The sequence below is a fragment of the Narcine bancroftii genome, chromosome 2, assembly GCF_036971445.1.
Source record: "Narcine bancroftii isolate sNarBan1 chromosome 2, sNarBan1.hap1, whole genome shotgun sequence".
Lineage (NCBI taxonomy): Eukaryota > Metazoa > Chordata > Chondrichthyes > Torpediniformes > Narcinidae > Narcine > Narcine bancroftii.
The window spans coordinates 197,312,298-197,329,670 of record NC_091470.1 but is presented as its reverse complement, the minus strand read 5'-3'; the positions used below and the strand labels follow the sequence as shown (position 1 = coordinate 197,329,670).

At 43.8% G+C, this 17,373-nt stretch overlaps 1 protein-coding gene across 3 annotated transcripts in view; it reads left to right on the top strand.

The window, feature by feature from the left end:
- The window catches only part of LOC138754928 (retinal guanylyl cyclase 1-like), a 92,066-nt gene that overhangs the window by 33,726 nt on the left and 40,967 nt on the right, over window positions 1-17,373 (top strand). For 2 of the 3 annotated variants that reach the window (XR_011351960.1, XM_069919954.1), the window contains 3 exons: window positions 10,454-10,602; window positions 11,476-11,639; window positions 13,947-14,139. Coding sequence is in view for 1 of the 3 variants with exons in the window: in XM_069919954.1 (XP_069776055.1) it covers window positions 10,454-10,602; window positions 11,476-11,639; window positions 13,947-14,139 (506 nt within the window). In the remaining 2 variants the exon portion in view is untranslated. Of the gene's footprint in view, window positions 1-10,453; window positions 10,603-11,475; window positions 11,640-12,249; window positions 12,451-13,946; window positions 14,140-17,373 lie in introns of all 3 variants that reach the window. The other variant, XR_011351959.1, reaches the window with a different exon arrangement.

Genomic DNA, 17,373 nt, shown 5'->3' with positions numbered 1-17,373 from the left:
TTCTCCTTCTATGGCTCGGTCTCTTTCTACTTTCTCATTCACAACCTGGTCCCATGCTTCAATATTCAGTCTGACAAATTTTCCTCCCTCCGAGGTGGAATATCCCGGGATTTCTGTCTGCCTGTATTCACACCCTATCGCTTCCTTTACCATCGGACCCAGCTGTCGAGCGTGATGATCTTTGGCAATACCCAAGGTCACATGAGGCACACTTTCTACTCCTAAGCAGAACCACTCCATTTGTTCTTCTGTCATGACAACCATAGCAGCTATTCCCTCCTTACCTACAAAGATAAATGGACAATGTATCGTTTCTGTCTTCCCTTCTTTTAGAGAGTCCCACCTCTCCTCATATTCCTGGTCCGGGTGGATGGTGTAGTTTAATGTAACATGCATAGGATCTAGTGGATAATGGTAATCCCCATACCGAGGAATACTGGCCCTCCACTCAAAAAACTGTTTAATCAGCCCTGGGCCTGGTTCATCATACAGTAGCCGACTCCAGAAAATACTAACCTCCACAGAGTCTTCTGAAGCGTTAGATGGGGTCATTACTATAAACTGTCCTCCCCTTCTTATTGTATCCCCTGGGTATGTTAACCGAAGGCCCTTCTCAGAACATTGTATGGTTATTCCTAGTTTGGTAAGAATGTCCCTTGCTAATAAATTAATGGGGCAACTTGGCACAACCAGGACAGGCGTTTTAACCCTTTGTCGTCCAAATGTCATGTCGATGTTATCTGTATAGGGCTGTGTTTCCCTTATCCCGGAGAATCCTATTGTAGATAATGTTTTGCCCGAAAATGTGCTCCCTGGGGGTTTTTTAATCACTGTCGTAACTGCTGCCCCTGTGTCAACCATAAATTCAATTTTTTCTCCATTTACCGTCCCCCAAATTTTTGGTGGCTCCCAGGGAGGCGTGATTTTTGATTCTCCTGGGCACCTTCAATAATCAAATTCAGCACCTTCCTCAATATAGTCATTACACTGAGGTGCCTGGACTTGTTGATCACTCTGCCACCCCCCGATTCTCTGGGGCCCATCAATGTGTCCATCCCTACCCCTTGCTTGTCCTCTTAAGTTTCCTCCTCTTCCCCGATAGCCTCTAATAGAGGGTAATCTTTTTCCCCTTGCTCTCCCAGCCTCCGGACAGTTCCGCTGGTAGTGTCCAGGATTTTGGCAGTACCAGCATACTGCATGTTCCCCTCTATACATTGTACCTAGCTGTCTTTCCCAACCATTTCTTACTTGGGGTCCCGGATTTATCACTGGCCCCATGACCTGTGGGACTATCTGTTGGGCCGCTAATTTAACCCCTATATGTTCTATGGCTCTCACCAATTTATCGGTTGTCTTGTCCACCTCCTTCTGGGACGCACTTTCTGACTTAGCATGCTCTGATTGACGATGTCGTTTGATTGCATGTGTCAGGTGTCTTTTCCACAAATCCTCTGACATTGTCTCTAATCCCACAATGTCCCTTAATTTTGCTTGAACCGTAGCAGGTAGTCCGTTTATTATCCCATTACGAAAGTGAGCCCTTCCTAAGGGGCTGTGGTCGGGTCTTTCTCCAGTCCCTGTTTCCCATAAGTCCCATGCTCGAGTGAAATACTCATGTGCAGTCTCTCCTTCCTTTAGTTGAAGGGTTACCAAGGCATCCAAACTATAGGGTGTAGGAAATGTTTCTCTAAGTGCTTCCCAAAATTTATTCCGAAGTGGGTTAAATTCTATTTCATCCCCCAATTTACTGCTTCTTACAATTTTCTCTATTTGCTTCAGGGCCCCTTCTGCCTTTAATTTTATCATGATAGTTCTGACATCTGTGAGTGCTAATTGTTCTTGGCAGGTTTCTCGCTCAAAACAAGAAATCCATGGACTAGCCCCATTACTCAACGGAGGTAGTTTTTTCATTAAACTCTCTAAGTCCATTCGTGACCAGGGTACATATTTTTGAGTTCCCCGTCCCGTGATCAGTAATGGGCATTGATATCTCAATTTTGGGGATTTCTGCTCCTTCTTTACTCTTGTAATGCATTTATTTATCCCACCTTGTTCTGACTCTTCTTCGTCACTGTCACTGTCCCTATCAGCTTCCAATGTCTCAGGGTCAAAGGTATATTGGTCACGTTCATCTCTAAGATAATCTTTTCGGCCATAGTTTAGTTGTTTCACATCTTTCTCTTTTGTCCTAACTATGTCCAGGTAGGCATGTCTATTTTTCTCCCTCCCGAGTCTTTTCCTTCTACTTTCCTCCCATGGTGGATCGTATCTCGTTTCCTCTTCTGTACTACACTTTTCGTCCTTTACTCCTATTACCATTCCTTCAGCTTTAATTTCTCCTGACAGTGTTGTAGTTATCTTTTCCACTTCCTTCAATACACCTACCATTAAATCTTTTTGATCCTCACTGATCTGCCCCAGCACATTAATATCTCTGTTTAAGTTTTTAATGTTATCCTGAACCTTTTTCATGTTCCATTTCTGTATCTCTAACTCCTTTTCTATTTTCTTGGACTCCAGAGGGGTCTCTACATCTATTACTCCCCCTTCTATTTTTATTAAAGGGGCCTGTACCTCGTCTGATGTATCCCTATTCCCGTGGTTCTTGTCACACCCCAGTGTCTCAATATCTGAATATAAGGGACGTGACTCCAGTGTCCCATCTGGGGTGCCAGAGAGAGAGAGAGAGAGAGAGCATAGCGAGAGAAAGAGATAGAGAGGCAGATACACAGAGCACAAGAGATAGAGAGAGAAAATGCCTTGCACTGGCCCCACTGGGAGAAAAGTCTTCAGATTAACACTTTCGTTTCAAAGGTTTTAAAAGGTTCTCATCCTGTGATCACTGGTCTGGATCAGATTGGGTCTCCCACCACTGGGAACTATCACTCCTTCCTTCCCTCCCACCTCGAGTGAGCTACACGTCAGCCCACAATGTCTGCCCTGATCCCGCAATGGTGGGGGTGCGGGAAAGAGGGAGGGAGAGAGGATAAAACAGGATCCCATTTGATGCGGAGCTGGAATTGTGGGCACAAAATTAAAACCAAATTGTATTTCTCTGCCCTGCCCAACCTGGGGATTTCAGGGCAGCACCACCACAGATTGGGATTGGGAGGGGGAGTGGGTGAGAGAGGAGGGGGGGGAGAAGAGAGAGAGGGGGAGAGAAGAGAGAGGGGGGGAGAGAAGAGAGAGGGGGGAGGGTGAAAGGAGGGAGGGAGAGAGCAAACCCGGACACTTCGTGGCTGGAAACTGGAAACAGGCACTTTTCCTTTCCCTTCTGTGTTTTGTTTCTTCCAGCTTATCTAAGCCTCTACGTTTTAAAATTTTTGTTTCCCTCACCTGTCAGGAACATCTCAGTGCCCCCGGGTAACCAACCCCTCTTCCTCCAGCGGTCTACACATTTTCGGAGCATTTTTTGTTTTTCCAATGCCGCATTACTGGTATTTCGCTCCTCTAATTCCTGATTAATTTCCTTAATAACTTGGTCAAAAGTCTTAGCAGGCAACTGTACAGCCATAGCTGCGGGACCGCTTTCTAATGCCTGTTTTAATTTAGGTTCTTGTCCGTTTAGGGGATCTATGTCAACGAAAATTGCTTTTAAAAATGTCTCCTTGCAAGCTGGATGACTAATATCTTTTAAAAGAACAGTCTCTAAGTCTTGTCCTCCAATTGACTTCAGACTGTCCTGTATACTCTGATTGCTCGTTTTCCACTCTCTGTTTTCCCAAAGGGGTCTGAAAGTTAAATTACAACTAGAAAACCAAATATTTGGGCTATACTTTTGTCCTGTTTCCCTGTACCAATCTATGAATTTACGTAACTTTATCTCCTTGGTGATGTTGGGAATACCCTCATTTAACTTATCAAAAGTATTTCGAATAAACTGGGTGTCTCTTAGGAGTTTGTCAACTTTTTCATTAATATCTCCTACCTGATCCGGACACAGCTGTCGCAGCCTTCTGTCGTCGTTCTTGTTCACCAGGCAGGCGTCCCTGAGTACTTTTTTTGTTGTCTCAAGGTCTCTAGTGTCTGCTGTGGTATTCCACCACGGCGAATTGGGGAAATAAATTCTTAACTTCTCAAGTGTACAGACATTATCATACCTACCGGACATTTATAAGTCAGTCTCTCAGATACAATTGAGGCCAATAAGCCTGAACCTTTGTTTTCTTTCAAAGCCCAATCTTCACGTGGGAGATTTCTCCTCTTAATAACCAGTTTAGGGCAGAAAACTCAGGTCCTCAATTGTTTATAGACCACCTTCTCACTCTATTGGACTTTGCAACGACACAATAAAGACTTTTAAACTCTAGTAGTTTCTTGCGAAGCACTTAATAAATGTCATTCAAACACCTTAAGGACTTTTATCTTGTCTGTAATCACTTACGTGTTACAATCCTGGCATGCGACCTTCAATTGTGGTCGTCTAATTTGTCCGATCTCCAGTTCTTACTGACAATCATAAAGATTTTTAAAAAAAAGAGAATTTTGTTAAAACAGGCTTCTCTGGACCTTTTTATCAGCCGGCTGAGATGATTGTCAGAAAAAACAGAAACCGTCGTCCAGTGTTCACTCACCCATCACGTCGGGGTCACCAAATTGTTAGGTCTGCTTTGTTCATGAATGAGTGAGACAAACACCAGGCTGAGTCGAAATCAGGGTTCTTTGTTCTTTATTACCGGATTGTAACACTTGCGACTAACAAAGTTAGTCGGAGAATGCATTCTGCCGTTATCAGCAAAATGGTGATTTTTTATACCCTTGGATACATGCTTAGAACATCATCATATCATTACTTGTCCAATGACTAAAACTGTTGCTATCCTTTCCCTGCTAGCTTCCTGCCTCTCAATCCATCAATGTCTCTCTTATCTTGTAAGTACAAGGATGCATTCTGTTACTCCTTAGTACTGGGTGACTCCTTCTCCGGTCCCATCTCATGATGTTTTACCTAACAGGAGTACAAGGACACCTCCCCTTCTTGTTACTGCCCTGTACAGGGTAACTCCCTACACATTCCCATCTCATGATGTTTTACCTTACAGACGCAATGAAAGCATTCATTAGAGGGCAAATAATAAGTTATGCAACCAAGATGAAGAAGGACTATAATCAGGAAACAGAGCAGTTGGAAAGGGAAATAATAAACATAGAAAAAAAATTAGCAATAAAGGAAGATACAACCAAAAGAAGAGAATTGGCGGATAAAAAAATAAAATATGAAACATTACAAACATATAAGGTGGAGAAGAATATAATGAAGACAAAACAGAAATATTATGAACTAGGGGAAAAAACACACAAAATCCTAGCATGGCAGCTTAAGACAGAGCAAACTAAGAAAATGGTATTGGCAACAAGGAAAAAAGACAAACAAATTACATATAATCCAAAAGAAATTAAGGAAAACTTCAGAGAATTCTATGAACAATTATACCGAACCGAAAACGAAGGGAAAGAAGGGAAAATAGATGAATTTTTGACTAAAATTGAACTACCAAAACTACAAATAGAGGAACAAAATAAATTAACAGAACCATTTGGAACAGTAGAAATACAAGAGATAATAAAAAATTTACCAAATAATAAGACACCAGGAGAGGATGGACTCCCAATAGAATTCTACAAAACATTTAAAGACCTAATAATACCGCCCCTCCTGGATGTAATCAACCAGATTGATGAGACACAAAACTTACCAGATTCATGTAAAACAGCAATAATTACAGTGATACTAAAACAAGGGAAAGATCCACTCTCACCAGCGTCATATAGACCAATATCTCTGCTAAACACAGATTATAAGATAATAGCTAAACTATTAGCGAACAGATTAGCAGAACAGGTACCGAAAATGGTAAATTTAGACCAAACTGGATTTATCAAAAAAAGACGCACAACAGACAATATTTGTAAATTTATTAACTTAATTCATGCAGTAGAAGGAAATAAAGCACCGGCAGTAGCAGTTGCTTCAGACGCAGAGAAGGCCTTCGACAGAGTAGAATGGAATTACTTGTTCAAAGTATTGCAAAAATTCAGTTTACCGGAGAAGTATATTAATTGGATTAAAGCATTATATAAGGGACCGTTAGCGAAAGTGACAGTAAATGGACATGTATCAAAGCAATTTAACTTAAGCAGGTCAACGCGGCAGGGATGCCCACTATCACCATTATTGTTTGCGCTAGCTATAGAACCACTAGCAGAATCGATAAGAATAGATAATAATATAAAAGGAATAAAAATAAAAGACAGGGAATATAAAATCAGTCTGTTTGCGGATGATGTGATAGTGTACTTAACAGAACCAGAACTATCAATAAAAGAACTATATAAGAAATTGAAGGAATATGGAGAAGTGTCGGGATACAAGATAAACGTAAATAAAAGTGAAGCAATGCCTATGAATAACGCGGATTTCTCAAAATTTAAGGAGGAATCCCCATTCAGATGGCAAACGCAGGCAATAAGATACCTAGGTGTGCAAATAAACAAAAATCTAGGCCAATTATATAAACTCAATTACAATCCACTAATGAAAAAATTACAGGACGATTTAGAGCATTGGAAAGAGCTACCACTAACACTGATAGGAAGGATAAACTGTATTAAAATGAACATTTTTCCAAGGATACTATACTTATTTCAGGCATTGCCAATACAACTGACAGAAAAATTCTTCAAAGAGTTAAAGAAAATAATAAGGAGATTTTTATGGAGAGGGGGGAAACCGAGGATAGCACTAGACAAATTAACAGAATGGTATAAACAAGGAGGCTTACAATTGCCAAACTTCAAAAATTATTATAGAGCCGCACAATTAAGGTACCTATCAGATTTTTATCAAACAAGGGAAAAACCAGACTGGACGAGACTAGAATTAGATAAAATAGGGGAAAAGATACCTGAACTCATATTATATAAATGGGACGAAAAATTGGTACAACATAGAACTTCTCCAGTATTACACCATCTCCTCAATATATGGAAGAAGATTCATGTAGAAAGAAATAAAATAAATTACCAAATACCAAAACTAATATTGACGCAAAATAAGCTACTCCCTTTTACAATAGACAACCTTGCCTTTAGAAAATGGGAAAAAAAAGGGATTAAAAGAATAGAAAATTGTTTTTCAGGAAGTAGATTCTTATCCTTTGAACAAATGAGAGATAAGTACAATATAACGGGAGATACAGCGCTGGCATATTACCAACTGAGATCCTACTTGAAAGATAAATTAGGAAGCAACTTGAGTTTACCAGAGGGAAGTAACCTTGAATATGTGATTACAGATACAATGTTAATCAAAAGATTTATAAAAAATATGTATATTAAACTGCAAGAAAAGGAAAATGAGGAAACAAATGGTAAAACTAAACAAAAATGGGAACAAGATTTAAATATAAAGATAAAAAAGGAAACATGGGAGAAGTTATGCTCTGGAACGATGAGAAATACAATAAATACGAGGCTGCGTATGATACAATATAATTGGTTACACAGACTATACATTACACCGCAAAAGTTAAATAAATGGGACCCAACAGTATCTGATAGATGTTTTCGATGTAAAAAAGAAAGGGGAACAACAATTCATGCAATCTGGACATGTGAGAGAGTAGAAAAATTTTGGGATGATCTCAATCAGATATTAAATAAAATAACAGAAAACAATATACCAAAGAATCCAGAGATCTTTCTCCTAAGTAACATAAAAAATAAAGAATTTGGAATTGACTTGGAGGATGCACAAAAAAGATTTGTTAAGATAGCCCTAGCTGTAGCAAAAAAATGTATTATATCAACCTGGAAATTGGAAGATAATTTGAAAATACAACAATGGTATATAGAAATGAATAAATGTATTCCATTAGAAAAAATAACATATAGTTTAAGAAATAATATTGAAATATTCGAACAAGTATGGGAGCCTTACATTAAATACAATAGCGAAAACCTACCGGGAACAAACATTACCTAAGTTGATGGAAGGAGAAGAAAAGAAAAGAATGGACTCAGTAGAATTTCTGGTGTATTTTTGTTGAATGACAACATTGTCTAACTGAATTAATGCAACCTAGATTGTATAACTAAAATGGATGAGAGGGGGGGGGATGGGGGGGTGGCTTGGGAGGAGGGAGGGGGGAGGGAGAAAAAGTCACTGTAAATGTGTGGAAAAGAAAAAGTGTATACCATGGCTATTGTGTTTTATGGTGTGAAAAATAAAAAATTTTAAAAAAAACAAAAGTAGTTTTTAATTATATTTGAACAAGAAGACAGAATTAAACTTTAACTTATTACTTAACCTACCTAACCTAATTAATCCCCCCTCTAATACTAAGCGCAGGTGTGTGTAATGTGTATTTAAGATTAGAAAAGTTTTTTGGATCACAGTCCAATCTTACTGGTTGCAGGCAATTCTTGTACTGTGCACAGAAGTTACCATTAACAAAGTTCACCAGTCTTTGGTCCTTAACAGGCAAATGGTTACCACTCAAGAGGGTTCTTGTTGGTCTTCAGAGAGAGATTCCTTTTTGTTCCAGGACATTTGCACCTGATTCCTGTTTAACCAGTCTTTCTGACGAAACTTTCCCCCTTCAGGGTTCTCCAGATAATCCTCCTTCTTTCAGGTCATCTTTCAGACAGCCGGTTTTCTCCTTTGACCAGGCAGTCTTCCAAAAGTTTGCCAGCTTTGTTCTTGTGGAACTGATTTCTTTCTCCTTTCTCTCTGCTCTCAGAGAGGGAGGGTGTGAAACAAAAATGTTCTGTCTGCCTGAAAAAAATCACATGCCTCTCCACTGCATGCTCTTTTTGCAAAAAGCACTCTGCAAAAGGCCTGCAAATATTGTGTTTTAAAATGTTTGTGTGCAACCTGCTCTAATAATCCTTCCAAATCACCTCTAAATACTCTGTCACACTCCAAAGAGAAAAGTCCCAGCTCTGTTAACCTTGCCTCATGAGACTTATTTCCCAATCCAGGCAATATCCTGGTAAATCTCCTCTGCACCCTCTCCACAGCTTCCACATCCTTCCTGTAATGAGGTGATTAGAACTGAACGCAATACTGTGTTTGTTCTTACCAGAGATTTGTAGAGTTGCATCATGACCTCTCTACTCCTGAACTCAATCCCCCTATTAATGAAGCCCAGCATCCCATAGGGCTTCTTAACTATCCTATCAACCTGCACGGCGACATGGAGGGATGTATGAATTTGAACCCCAATGTTTCTGTTCATCCACACGCTTAAGTAACCGACCCTGTATTCGGCCTTCTGGTTTGTCCTTCCAAAATCCATCACCTCACCCTTATCCGGATTAAAATTTATCTGCCACTTTTCTGCCCAACTCTGCACTCTTATCCTGCTGTAACCTACAACCACAGGTCCTCCAACCTTCATATCATCCACAAACTTACTGACCCATCCTTCAGGCTCTTTATCCAAGTCATTTATAAAAATGACAAAGAGCGGGGATCCCAGAACAGATTCTTGTGGCCTCTCCACTAGTCATCAACCTCCAGGCAGGATACTTTCTGTCCAATACTACTATCTGCGTTCTATATGCAAGCCAATATTTTTTATTCACACAGCCAAGGTTCCACTGATCCCGTGCCTCATGACTTTCTGATCGAGTCTCCCAAGGGGGTCCTGTCAAATGCCTTACTAAAATCCATATGTAAATTTGTGAGATGCGGTATTGACCTCTGTGACATACAATTTACATTTTCAAATTAAAATCCCATTGTTATCACCTCCGATGTGATCCCCTAAGGGGCCCATCATTCCTGGAACTCGGACATCGCATGCTCCCACTCTGACAACACACGGGCCCAAACGTAACCCTGAAAGAGGGCAGGCAGTCAGCTTGCCCCGAACCCTCAACCACCCGTTGCCTCATCCCTGTGAGGCCAATCCCAGTGACGACCTCCAAACGTACCAGATAGCCATAGATCAGGAGGGCGGGGCTGAAATGGAGCTGGAATTCAAGCAGCCCCTTCAGGTGAGTGAAGAGAGGGGCGCAACCCCTCACGCTCCACAGATGCACGACATGCCCGTCTCCTCCTGGCCACAATGCCAATCATCCTCGGTTCCATTGAATGCTGTTTTTGTAGATCAATGCAATCAGGTAGGCAAAGAAAGGCTGCAAACATAAACACAGTACATACCTTTCTTCAGCTTGACCACTGGGATGGTCAGAGGTTATGGGGAGAAGTCAGGAGAATGGGGTTAAGAGGGAAAAAAAACATACTTTGGCTTTGATTCAATTGGTGGGACAGGCTTGATGGGCTGAATGACCCAATTCTGCTCCTGTGGGATAGGCAGCAACATTGCTTGGGGAAAGGTGTGCTGGCTCGAAGCTGTCCAGTTGGGGGGAGTGGGGGGGGTTGAGGTTGAACCGCAATGCTTTCCAGAGGAGGATCTTCACCTGGGACATTCCCTTCTCCTTCCAGATATCGTGAGGATGGTGCAGAAGCCCCCGCCTTTGTGCCGGCCCTCAGTTTCGGCAGACCAAGCCCCCATGAAGTGCATCCAGATCATGAGGCAGTGCTGGAGTGAGCAGCCCGACAGGAGACCCACTTTTGAGCAGATCTTCGACCAGGTCATCCCTCCTGCTGTTCCTCCGCGAATCGTACACTCGCCCCGTCCAGCTGAAATCGACGCGCCTCCTCCGAGCCAACTCTGAGGCTTACCTAATTTAAATTTAGACATGCGGCACAGTAACAGGCCCTTCTGGCTAATGAGCCCGTGCCACCCCAATTACACCCAAGTGACCAATCAACCTGCTGACCTCTTCCCATACCAGACCATACATAATCCTTAGTAATTTTTTTGTACTAAAGTTACTTGTAATTCCCATAATAGTAGTGAGATAAACAACCAGCAAAATTTAAATTGCATTATTATATGACTTCATTCTCAAAAATGTTATTGATATCCGTTCACAAATACTTATTATGAACTTATACTCACAGACCACAATATTGTAGCGGAAACACTAGAAAATTTGACAGAAGCAGTGACTACAAAAACATCAGCAGCAACAAAAACAACAGTGCTTGCTGATGGGTCCATGTGATTTGAAGCGTTGTTGTCATCAGGTCATAACGACAGCTCTGACCGGAGTGCAGTAGAAGGTTCAAAAAGTACATGAGCATCATTTTAGCCTTGTAGGTCTATTGATACATGTCAGCTGGGCTGACGAAAAATGTTTTTGTTGCTATAACGAACGACAGGAATATTTTTATTAAAAATAATAGATTTCTTCGGAAACGCTGCACAAACATTTTATGGACCGACTTTTTGGTGTCACCCCCTCTGATGGTGTCACCTGGTGTGGTCCGCACCCCCCTAGTGATACTAGTAGTCCCGTCCGCACCCCACTAGTGATACTAGTAGTCCCATCAACATGATCTCACTTGCCTCCCTTCCCCTTCCCCTCCCCATACCACCACTCCCCTTCCACCACCTTCAGTTCAAGAACATTAACAGGGGAAAGAAGACCAACATTATCGACTCCATGCTCCGGATGTTGGAACAGTACTCCAGCAATCTGGAGGACCTGATTCGGGAGAGGACCGAGGAGCTGGAAATGGAGAAGCAGAAGACCGACCGGCTCCTGACGCAGATGCTGCCTCCGTGAGTTTCCTGCGCCGCCCCCCTCATCTACCGCTTTTTGCTAGCTTGCCGCTGTAACAGCCAGCACCTGGAAGGACTATGCTTGGTGCTCAGCCCTCTATGTCTAATGTCGAGCCTCTGGGGGTGAGGAAGGTGAGGTCAGGGTGCTTCGAAACCCTCTTCCAGGAGCGGGAGCTGGCAGCATGACCACAGCTACTCGTGGGAGGAGCACAGCTTCTCACCAATCTCCCCAACAACATTCCAAGACTACCACTCCCTCCTCCCACATTCTGGGGAGAGCGGGGGGGGGGGAACTAAATGGTCAACAATTGCCCAGGGCAAACACGCTCTGTGTGTGGTGACGGTCCAGGGGAAGCATTGACTGTGACCATGGCTTCACATAGAACATTACAGCACAGAAACAGGCCCTTTAGCCCTTCTCATCTGTGTTGAACCATTTTATTTTGTTTTGCCTGGTCCCACTGACCAGGCCATACATAACCCCTTCACTCTGTGTGAAGGGGTTCTTAGTTATATTTCCCCTAAACTCTTCCACCCTTCACCCATCTCCTCTGGTTTGTATCTCACCCACCCACAGTGGAAAAAGCCGACCTACATTTACTCTGTCTAGATCCATCATAATTTTAAATACCTCCATACTTCTCTTGAATCTTCGGACTGAGTCGAACATGAGGTTAAACAGAAAAGTGTGCAGACACTGGAGTGGTAGCACCATACACAAACATGCTGGAGAAACTCAGCAGGTCATCCAGCATCCACAGGAAGCAAAGGGATATATAACCAGCGTTTCAAGCCTGGGCCTGTCGTCAAGGTGTGAGCAAAAAGCAGGCAGGCTCCTAAATTAAAAAGGTGGGGGAGGAGAGGAGGGAGGAAGAGCCAGGGGGAGGAGGAGATGAGGGAGGAAGGGGAATGGGGAGAAGGGAGGAGGAGAGGAAGGAGGCAGGAGGGAGGAAGGGGGCAGGGGAGGAGGAGAAGGAGAGAAGGGAGGAAGCAGCAGAGAGGAGGGAGGAAGTGGCAGAGAGGAGGGAGGAAGCGGCAGGGAGGAGGGAGGAAGAGGGAGGAAGCGGCAGGGAGGAGGGAGGAAGCGGCAGGGAGGAGGGAGGAAGCGGCAGGGAGGAGGGAGGAAGCGGCAGGGAGGAGGGAGGAAGCGGCAGGGAGGAAGGAGAAAGGGGGCAGGGGAGAAGGGAGGAGGGGGCAGGGGAGGAGGGAGGAAGGGGCAGGGGAGGAGGGAAGGGGTGAGGGAGGAAGGGGCATGGGGAGGAGGGAGGGAGGAGGGTGAGGAGGGAGGAAGGGGCATGGGGAGGAGGAGAAGGAAGTGAGGAGGTAGGAAGGGCATGGGGAGGAGGGAGGAAGGGGCAGGGGAGAAGGGGCGAGGGAGGAAGGGGCAGGGGAGGAGGGAGGAAGGGGCATGGGGAGGAGGGAGGAAGGGGCATGGGGAGGAGGGAGGAAGGGGCATGGGGAGGGAGGAAGGGGCATGGGGAGGAGGAAGGGGCATGGGGAGGAGGGAGGAAGGGGCATGGGGAGGAGGGAGGGAGGAGGGTGAGGAGGGAGGAAGGGGCATGGGGAGGAGGAGAAGGAAGTGAGGAGGTAGGAAGGGCATGGGGAGGAGGGGGGAAGGGGCAGGGGAGAAGGGGCGAGGGAGGAAGGGGCAGGGGAGGAGGGAGGAAGGGGCATGGGGAGGAGGGAGGAAGGGGCATGGGGAGGAGGGAGGAAGGGGCATGGGGAGGAGGGAGGAAGGGGCATGGGGAGGAGGGAGGAAGGGGCATGGGGAGGAGGGAGGAAGGGGCATGGGGAGGAGGGAGGAAGGGGCATGGGGAGGAGGGAGGAAGGGGCATGGGGAGGAGGGAGGAAGGGGCATGGGGAGGAGGGTGGAAGGGGCATGGGGAGGAGGGTGGAAGGGGCATGGGGAGGAGGGAGGAAGGGGAATGGGGAGGAAGGGGCATGGGGAGGAGGAGGAGGGAGGAGGGTGAGGAGGGAGGAAGGGGCATGGGGAGGAGGAGGAGGAGGAGGAGAAAGTGAGGAGGTAGGAAGGGCATGGGGAGGAGGGAGGAAGGGGCAGGGGAGGAGCACAGGCCAACAGTTAAGAGGTGAATACAGCTGGGAGGGCAGAAGATAAAGCTGGGGGGATGGGGTAGCTCTCTGAATTTAGAGTGAAGGGAGTGGGGGAGCAGGAGGAAAGGAGACTGAAGATTAGGAGAGAGGGAGAGACATGTAGAGCATTGCAGTACAGAAACAGGCCATTTGGCCCTTCTGGCCTGTGCCATGAATTTCAGTCCTGAAGGCCATTTTCTCTTTTCCCACCATCAGCTCTGTGGCCCAAGCCCTGAAGACCGGAGACCCGGTGGAGCCTGAGCACTTTGAGCAGGTCACCATCTATTTCAGCGACATCGTCGGATTCACCACCATCTCTGCGATGAGCGACCCCATTGAGGTGGTGGACCTCCTCAACGACCTCTACACCCTGTTTGATGCCATCATTGGCTCCCACGACGTCTACAAGGTAACCACTTCTCAGCTGGGGCAGGGAGGGGAGGTTTCATCCACTCATCAGATGGCACTGTGATCGGGAGGTTGACCCCATTTCTCTCTTCTCAGCCACTGACTGGTCTGCTGAACATATCCATTAGTTTGTAATTCCATTATTATTGCAGGTTTTCAATGTTCTTTTTTCTGGTTTAAATTTTTTAAATTTTTTATTTTTCACACCATAAACCACATTAACCTTGATACATACTTTTTCCTTTTCAAATATATACAGTGCCATTTTCTTCCCCCCCCCTCCCTCCTCCCATCCCACCCTCCCTACCTCCACCCCCCCCCCGTCCATTTAAAGTACAAAATCTAGGATACATTAAACTAGTCAAACAATGTTGTCATTCAATAAAAATAAACAAGAAATTCCACTGAGTCAATTCTTTTCATTTCCTTCTCCTTTTGTTAATTTAGGTAGTGAATGTCCCCGGTAGGTTTTCTCTATTGTGTTTCATGTAAGGCTCCCATATTTGTTCAAATATTTCAATATTATTTCTTAAACTATATGTTATTTTTACTAATAGAATACATTTATTCATTTCTATATACCATTGTTGTATTTTCAAATTCTCTTCCAATTTCCAGGTTGACATAATACATTTTTTTGCTACGGCTAGAGCTATCTTAACAAATCTTTTTTGTGCACCATCCAAATCAATTCCAAATTCTTTGTTTTTTATGATACTTAGGAGGAAGATCTCTGGATTCTTTGGTATATTGTTTTCTGTAATTTTATTTAATATTTGGTTTAGATCTTCCCAAAATTTTTCTACTTTCTCACATGTCCATATTGCATGAATTGTTGTTCCCATTTCTTTTTTACATCGAAAACATCTATCAGATACTGTTGGGCCCCATTTATTTAACTTTTGAGGTGTAATGTATAGCCTGTGTATCCAGTTATATTGTATCATACGTAACCTCGTATTGATTGTACTTCTCATCGTTCCAGAACATAACTTCTCCCATGTTTCCTTCTTTATCTTTATATTTAAATCTTGTTCACATTTTTGTTTAGTTTTACCATTTGTTTCTTCATTCTCCTTTTCTTGCAGTTTAATATACATATTTGTTATAAATCTTTTGATTATCATTGTATCTGTAATCACATATTCAAAGTTACTTCCCTCTGGTAAACTCAGACTGCTTCCTAATTTGTCCTTCAAGTAGGATCTCAATTGGTAATATGCCAGCACTGTATCTTGAGTTATATTGTATTTATCTTTCATTTGTTCAAAGGATAATAATCTATTTCCTGAAAAACAATTTTCTATTCTTTTGATCCCTTTTTTCTCCCATTCTCTAAAGGAAAGGTTATCTATTGTAAAAGGGAGTAACTTATTTTGCGTCAATATTAGTTTTGGTAATTGATAATTTGTTTTATTCCTTTCTACATGAATCTTTTTCCAAATATTGAGTAGATGATGTAATATTGGAGAACTTCTATGTTGTACCAATTTTTCATCCCATTTATATAATATGTGTTCAGGTATATTTTCCCCTATTTTATCTAATTCTAATCTAGTCCAATCTGGCTTTTCCCTTGTTTGATAAAAATCTGATAGGTATCTTAATTGTGCGGCTCTATAATAATTTTTAAAGTTTGGCAGTTGTAAGCCTCCTTGTTTATACCATTCTGTTAATTTATCTAGTGCTATCCTCAGTTTCCCCCCTTTCCATAAAAATTTCCTTATTATTTTCTTTAACTCCTTGAAGAATTTCTCTGTCAAGTGTATTGGCAATGCCTGAAATAGGGAAAATGTTCATTTTAATACAGTTTATCCTTCCTATTAGTGTTAATGGTAAATCTTTCCAATGCTCTAAATCGTCCTGTAATTTTTTCATTAACTATATAATTGAGTGATGTGACAAAAAACAAAGGACTCTACATCACCTTTGTTGACCTCACAAAAGCCTTTGACACCGTGAGCAGGAAAGGGCTTTGGCAAATACTAGAGCGCATCGGATGCCCCCAAAGTTCCTCAACATGATTATCCAACTGCATGAAAACCAACAAGGTCGGGTCAGATGCAGCAATGAGCTCTCTGAACCCTTCTCCATTAACAATGGCGTGAAGCAAGGCTGTGTTCTCGCACCAACCCTCTTTTCAATCTTCTTCAGCATGATGCTGAACCAAGCCATGAAAGACTTCAACAATGAAGACGCTGTTTACATCCGGTACCGCACGGATGGCAGTCTCTTCAATCTGAGGCGCCTGCAAGCTCACACCAAGACACAAGAGAAACTTGTCCGTGAACTACTCTTTGCAGACGATGCCGCTTTAGATGCCCATTCAGAGCCAGCTCTTCAGCGCTTGACGTCCTGTTTTGCGGAAACTGCCAAAATGTTTGGCCTGGAAGTCATCCTGAAGAAAACTGAGGTCCTCCATCAGCCAGCTCCCCACCATGACTACCAGCCCCCCCACATCTCTATCGGGCACACAAAACTCAAAACGGTCAACCAGTTTACCTATCTCGGCTGCACCATTTCATCAGATGCAAGGATCGACAACGAGATAGACAACAGACTAGCCAAGGCAAATAGCGCCTTTGGAAGACTACACAAAAGAGTCTGGAAAAACAACCAACTGAAAAATCTCACAAAGATAAGCGTATACAGAGCCGTTGTCATTCCCACACTCCTGTTTGGCTCCGAATCATGGGTCCTCTACCGGCATCACCTACGGCTCCTAGAACGCTTCCACCAGCGTTGTCTCCGCTCCATCCTCAACATTCATTGGAGCGCTTTCATCCCTAACATCGAAGTACTCGAGATGGCAGAGGTCGACAGCATCGAGTCCACGCTGCTGAAGATCCAGCTGCGCTGGGTGGGTCACGTCTCCAGAATGGAAGACCATCGCCTTCCCAAGATCGTGTTATATGGCGAGCTCTCCACTGGCCACCGTGACAGAGGTGCACCAAAGAAAAGGTACAAGGACTGCCTAAAGAAATCTCTTGGTGCCTGCCACATTGACCACCGCCAGTGGGCTGATATCGCCTCAAACCGTGCATCTTGGCGCCTCACAGTTTGGCGGGCAGCAACCTCCTTTGAAGAAGACCGCAGAGCCCACCTCACTGACAAAATGCAAAGGAGGAAAAACCCAACACCCAACCCCAACCAACCAATTTTCCCCTGCAACCGTGTCTGCCTGTCCCGCATCGGACTTGTCAGCCACCAACGAGCCTGCAGCTGACGTGGACAT